General features: G+C 52.2%; 1 protein-coding gene across 1 annotated transcript; it reads left to right on the forward strand.

The window, feature by feature from the left end:
• Nucleotides 1-836: 836 nt before the first annotated feature.
• Nucleotides 837-4,923, forward strand: LOC138513209 (tetraspanin-7-like). Its single transcript, XM_069627855.1, has one exon. The coding sequence runs from the start codon at nt 1,181-1,183 to the stop codon at nt 2,321-2,323; it is 1,143 nt and encodes a 380-aa protein (XP_069483956.1). The 5' UTR covers nt 837-1,180; the 3' UTR covers nt 2,324-4,923.
• Nucleotides 4,924-7,181: the final 2,258 nt, after the last annotated feature.

Raw genomic sequence — 7,181 nt, forward strand, 5'->3', positions numbered from 1 at the left:
AGCAGGGGAATAAAAAGACACGAGAAGAGAACTCCTCGTCCTGTCTCCCACTCTGCTTGCAAAACATTGTTAAAATGACCCAGAGCAGTAAAGCAAGGCGTGAACTGCTTTACGGCCTGTATTTATTTATCCAGGCCCCTTCGTGTTTTCAAGATACAAATGTGTATCAAAATTGGAGTTGTTTATCCTGAAAACCTGGTGAGGTTTGGGCTCTCAAGGACCAGACTTGGGGATCAGGGTTTCTTAAACACTGGATGAATACCTGCAGGCGCAGAAAAAAATCAGCTGCGTTTATAAATAATGTTCCCAAAAGGCCAGTTACACAAAGCTTCACCAGCAACAGAAGGCAGGGAATGGTCTAAAAATGACATTCAGGTGATTTTAAGAAGGGGAGACAGCTCAGTGAGTTCAGCGCTTTGCATGTGACAAACAAGGAGGCCAAATCAGCCCTTCCATCATTAGTGGTTAAAAAATAGGACATTTTTGGTTTGGCAAGTAAGTAACATCAGTTATTATGGAGCCTAGACCCGAGACAAAACGGTCACGAAGAGCGTTATCAAAACGAATTTTTGATCACGAATGGAGCGAAGGAGTAATCATGACAATACCGTGGGCAGAAACCAGTTTAATGACTTCCTTACAGTTGCATATTTTATTGTTTACATTTATAAAGCGCACTGAGCCTGCAGGCCTCTAGGCGCTGTTACATGACAGGCCACGCGCGGCAGAACAAGGCTGGGCTGGCTCCAGCAGGGCGATCTTTAAATCCCTGTCCCTTGGCTCGTGGCTGCCTTTATTGCATGGCAGTGGTGTGGGATTAGCCCTGGTTGACATTAATCTCCCTCTCCCAGCAGCAGCCCTTTACTACCCGCCCAACCTGCTCTCCAGGCGGGAGGCATCGATTTTACCAGGCACAGCACTCCCTTTATTAGTCCATAAATCTATCCCCTCCCCGCCCCCCCGGCGAAGAAGCTGCCTTCAGGAGCACCTCGGTGTTTAAGAGGCGGCAGTGGGGGAGAGAGCATCCCTGGTGCAGCCCGGCTGTGTGGAGAGATCCCGGTGGCACTGCGGGGCAGACACACACGGCACCCAGGATCCGAGCTCCGGGGCCAGGATGAGAATAAGGAGCATTAGCACCGGGAGAGCGAGCGGTTCCTGGGCTCCCGTCCTTTGAGAAAGCATGGACGGCGACTTTCCGCCTCAAGGAGCGGCCCTGCCGGGAGCGGGCAGGCGGGATTCTCTGGAGCTGCCCGGTGAGCGGCGCGCTGGCCGGCGGGCCCCGTCCCCGCGGCGGGCCCCATCCCCGCGCAGGGCCAGCGTGGCCGCCTGCTACCCCCAGGGGCTGCCGCAGCACACCCTGCGCAGGAACAACTCCCTGGCCGCGCTCAGCAGCTACCCGGGGGCGGCGACGCGGAGCAGGCTGGAGAGCGACCTGGAAGCGGCGCGCCCCGTCAGGACTCTGCCGGGAGGCCACCGGCGCGGAGCGCAGCCCGGGGCCCCGCGCGGAGCGCAGGCCGGGGGCGCGGTGGCCCTGCTCAAGCTCTCGCTGATGGCCTTCAGCTTCGTGCTGTGGGCGGCCGGCCTGAGCCTGCTCAGCGCCGGCCTCTGGGCCCACGTCTCGCTCTCGGGCTACCTGCAGCTCTCCAGCCACCGCTACCCCCGCGCACCCGCCGTCCTGCTGCTGGCGGCGGGCGCCGCGCTCCTGCTCTGGGGCGCCCTGGGCTGCTTCGCGGCGGCCGCCGAGCGCCGCCGCCTGCTGCGCGCCTTCGGCCTCTTCCAGGCGGCGGCGCTGGCGGCCGGGACGGGCGCCGGGCTCTCGGCGCTCTTCTACCGGCGGGACATCGCCGAGGGCTTCCGCGGAGGGTTGCGCCAGGCGCTGCGCACCTACGCGGAGCACGAGGAGCGCGCCGAGGCGCTGGACGCGCTGCAGCGCACCTTGCGCTGCTGCGGAGTGGACAGCTACCGGGACTGGCTGGACACCGCCTGGGCCCGGGAGCGGCAGCAGGAGCTGGGGGGCGGCGGCGGCGGCGGCAACGGCTCGGTGCCGGCCAGCTGCTGCAGGAGGCGCCGCGGCTGCCGCCACAGCCCGCTGCCTTCCGCGGGGGAGGAGCAGGGAGCAGGCGGCGGCGGCGGCGGCATCCACCGCGAGGGCTGCTTCAAGAAGGTGCACGACTTCGTCAGCGACAACATGTTCTACATCGCCACGGCGGCGCTGGGCCTGGCCACCACCCAGGTGCTGGGCATCGTGCTGGCCTGCGTGCTGGCCGCGCGGATACGCGGGGCCAGGGCGCCGCCGCCGCCGGGGGGCGCTGCAGGCAGCTGAGGGAGCCAATCACAGACGTCGAGTCACACTCTCAGGGTGTGGAGAGCGGAGCACGAGGCTTCTCGAACATTCTCAAAGGCCCTTGGATTTTAATAGACTCTCCCAAAAGCTTGAGAGACATTCTGGAGACTATCAAAGGAGACTGCCTGCTCGAGGCTGCAACCGAGAGGGGGCCCCAAGTCGAGGAAGGGCACCAAAAACCACTAACGAGAAGACAGCGCCTACACAACTGGGAATGCTCCTTTTCTATGGAAACATCGACCTAAGTTTTGAAAACTGGGGACACAGGCCTGGCAGTTGGGTGCTTGTCTTGGCACAGTCCCTTGTTTTGAAGGCCTGGTGGGGAATTAATGGTCCTGATTTTTCAAAGCTGGCGTACCCCGCTGGAGCATGGACGCCTGACCTTTCGTTTTGCACCTTCAAAATTATTAAGAGACACCATGCTGAAACGCAGAGTTAAAGGAACATGTGACAACGTTTGGGACTTCAAATTAAGGACTGCCGTCCCAGCTTGGGACGTGGGCCCAGTGTTCCTGCATGTCGTATGTTATTGTGTTTTATACCACGCACCCTGGCTTTCGAAAACTCGCTCTGGAGCTGCCAAAAAAAGAGGGTGAACTATAGTTGGTAAATGGAGGCCACCGTGCCAATGATGTTCCCAATCCAGGGGCACTACATCTGAGACCCCTGGAACTCCACCAGGGACCGCATATGGAGACTGTAGAGCGAGGGGTGCATTAAAAAGGAACCTTTGTAGACATCACAGAGATTTCAGGAATCTAGCGCTGTGCCCAAGTTGAGAGCTCAAGGGGCGCACCGATTGTCTGACGGCATGCAATTGTGGGGGAAAGCATGCAATGTTGGCATGCTGTCATTTGGGTAATTTTCTGAAAGCTTGCAAGACGTTGATGTGCTGTCTATGAACGTTGCATCCACACACTCCTATTGTTGCAGGCCTTGGTATTTCATACACTACAGCTGTGTTGAGGCATGAAGGTTTAACGCCTCCAGGATGTTTTTAAGGTGGGCCGCATTGCGCAAGGTTTGTATTCAGAAATAGCGGGTAGTAACTTGCGCTCCCCCCGTCGACGCCACTTTGCAGTCTGTAACTTGTAGTATCACAACTACACGTTGTGTAGCTAGGTATATCTTATACATGTACTTATGTGGGTTCATGATTAAAGCCCTCCAAGTGCCAGTGTGTAAAGTACTCTTTGTTAAGTAGTAAGGGCTGGCTGACATGGGACCACTTGACACCCGTAGTTACTGCCCTCTATAATAAAGTATCCAGTCTCCACAATGACCCACCCAGGGGTCAAGTGTGGGGGGGCACTTTAATATACCAATTGAATGTGGTATCACCAAAAATTAGCATATCAAGGTCCCCTCTGAAAAAAGTGGGGGATTTCTGAAAAAAAATGGGGGGACTCTGTTCACCCGCGTGTACCCTTGATTTGAGCCCTGCGAATACAGTCTCCTTACAACCCTATATCGAGCTACGTACACCTTTATTGAGGGACAAAGAAAGCTGGGTCTTGGGGGAGGGCGGTGGCTATTGGACTCATATTTAATGAGGGACATTTTGTTTCCCGGGGGATAAGTTCCTGCAGTTCCTGATAGCAAGTCGATGTGCAACACCTGCTCAGAGGCCTGATTTGTCAGACAGCACTAGAGCCTTATCAATGGGCTTCTTTGTGTGGGTTTGGTTCTGGGCCAGAGACTCAGCTGGTGTGTCTCACCCTACAGCAGACCGCCACGTTTCTGAAACACATGCACGCAGTGCTTTAGTTCAGCCGTATTTGGATATTATTTCTATTGCCCAAAAAACACAGTCATGGAGAACATGTAAGTGGCAGTAAGTCAAATACATCCACAGCCAGCAGGGTTTAAAATATGACTTCCACATGTAGAGCATCAGAAGTGTTCTTAACCGTGCCAATGAGGTTTCTGTTTTCCTTGAACCTCTCCTGGGGTACTTGCCGTGTTCCAGTGTTTGTCAGTCCTGCCTTGTTTCACTGCCCTTCTCCTGTGTGGACAGTGGCCAAAGTGTACGAAAACAAGTAGTAGGACTATGTTCCCTGCTGGCCTGTCCCTGCGCCCCACAAACCCCATCGCCACACCCACTCCCACACAAACCCCTAAACCAATGCGCCTGCTGTTTAAGGGGACGTTTAGTGCACTTTTCAACTTCTTCCTACAAAGTCATTTTAAAACAAAACCATTCGGGAACGGTTTCTTTTTAAAATAAAGAGTATAGCAACAGTAAAACCGAATTTAAAAAAGTAGAGGAGCACTGCTCCCGCCCACTTTGATCACTGCCTTTGGGACAAGGCTCACATGACAGGAAAGGGAGGGGCAGTACCAGGTGAACGAGAGAATAAAGAAGACGTGTGAACCCCTGATCCCTGAGTGGTCTCCGTTCTATAGTGCTCACCCCTCCATGGCCACTGATTGGTGTATTTTTTTTCGTTTTGTTCTCAGAGCTGGAAAACAGAAGGACATATCCCTGCTGCCTTATGTTTCTTTGCCACTAAGTAATTTACTACCAAAAGTTTAATCCTGAAAGTTTTGATTTCCAAAAAATGAATGACTTGCATATTTTTTGGCTTGAACTTTGACTACCTGTCCCAACGTGTTTTGCTGTAGCACTGCATGCATGCTCCACACACGCTTACAGGCCAGAGAAGATAAAAGCATATATGAATGAGGGACACATGCTGCTGAACAGTAACTATACAGTATCTATACAGTACATTTGCAGTGATTCTCTGATTACTTACCAGTAATCTTCATTACTTCTAGTCTACTCTTCCTCGTCACAGTACCTACTTCATGAGAGGCCCCTGCCTCTGAAACAGGACCTTCTTCTAGTTATTTTCTTCTATATAACTCCTCCCCTTAATCCCCCGCTTCCAGTTTAACATATTCAAGGCACAGCATGGGGCCGTCCCCGTAAGGAGGGAAAGGAGGGTTGTCAGTACTGTGACGAGGAAGAGTGGACGTGGAGGTAATGCAAAACACATTTAAACCTGCAAACTAAGTTTTAAAATAAGAATAATTGGTTGTTACTAAGTGTTTACTACTGCATTTCCATCGTTTTGCACTGCTGTAAATACCAGGTGTTATTATTACGCAATTTCATCACATTCACTTTATTGATATCAGAATGATGAAAGGTGGGGGGGGGGGGTGAGCACGCACGAAAACACACAGGGCCATACAACGGGGGAATGGGGGAGTGGAGTGGGGATAGAAACACATTCCTATCCTAGCAAGCTCAGCCCCACCCTCCCCCTTGAGTAAATCTGCTGCTCCCAAGCCTCCTTCTCCCCCTCTCTGGGGTAAAGCATTATTGCTACCCCCCACACAACATGCTTGAATTTTCTATTGAAGGCAGTCATGTAATCCCGTTTGGAAGAGCTTTGCGCCCACACTGGACATCACTCGGGTCCTCCTAAGGGGGGCCAGCCCCACATTTGAAGACCACGGAGTTAGGTTCAAGTCAAAAAAGGGCCCAGAGGCAGGGCCAGGCAAGCAAACGACAGTGAACCTTTCTCCCTGCATGTTATACCCCACTAGCTGTTCATTTTAAAGGCAAGTTCTAGGTTAAACTAGTCACATATTATCCATGCCTGATATGTAGGTAATTTTGAAAGAATACAAGTTTGATACTTTTCAAAGTTATGCATTTCTGAGTCATCGTGGGTGACGTTTTGGGTATTTTGGAGCGTGTGGTTAAAAGACACAGCTACATTTCCGCATATGTTTTGTTTGGCGATGTATATGATGTGAACGTTGTTGCTATTTCTGAAGCTGCTATGCAGCAACGGTATACTTTTTTTCTTTTTTTAAGTAGTGCTTTTGGTTACAATTTGTGACCTTTTATACTGTGAACAATTCGTCTAAAACAAAAGTCATAAAGGTATAATGTCACCGTTGTACTAAACACTTCCAATGTCATGTCAGGTACACATTTGGGACCCGGTCAGCCTTCGGTCTATTTACCAAATGTTGTTAACCCAGAGTTAAGGAAAATCAAGAAACACCACCCACTTGTTTTCAAAAGTAAGTGGCCACGATCCAGAGGGTTTGTACTACTACAGCTCCCAAGATCCTTCACCGTCGACTATGCTGCTGAGGCCTGATGGGAGCCGCAGTCCAAGACACCTGGGGGGCTCCTTGGGGTGCAACGTCTAATATGTGGGTGTAAACACACCTGCATAATTTGGTTACTCGCAATGAGAGCGTCCATGCACTTCCTTGTCATCGCATTTTATCATGTTAAGTGCAGTTTCTTTGGGCACTAGCTCGCCTCACACTCACCTCGGCCACTCACTTCCCCACCTTTGGTGGAGTTGCTGGTTGTCTGCTGAGTTAAGCGCCTAGAAGGCTGTGCTGTTTAGTTACCTACCCCACTAGCAGGAAAGGGGTCACAGCGTCGGCCAGTTATTGTTGATTTCGGGGGAATGGCAGTGACAGACAGAAGACTAAAGTCAGATAGTCTAGAACGCCCAGGGGTGGGCACAGGCGATTGGTACTGACTAGACAGTGGGGCATTTTAGGGGTAAATGTCTTAATGGGCCTGCCTTTAAATTCTTTCTTGTTTACTGCTGCACATGAGTGTGATGAGGTCTGACCCCTCTGCTAGAGGCCACCTTGTCTCCTAGCCAAGCCTTGCTGAAAACCGAATAAAGCATGGCTGGCCACCCCAGCCCATCAAGCATAGACATTACTGGCTTCACAATGTGTCTGGAAACGCCACTGGCTAGCTAGCCCGGGACTAGTGAAACACACGTGGATTCTATGGCTAGTTAACTTTCAGTACCAAAGATGGGCGCTTAGAATATGACTGCCTGGC

This window comes from Ambystoma mexicanum, chromosome 12, assembly GCF_040938575.1.
Source record: "Ambystoma mexicanum isolate Mex_15411 chromosome 12, UKY_AmexF1_1, whole genome shotgun sequence".
Lineage (NCBI taxonomy): Eukaryota > Metazoa > Chordata > Amphibia > Caudata > Ambystomatidae > Ambystoma > Ambystoma mexicanum.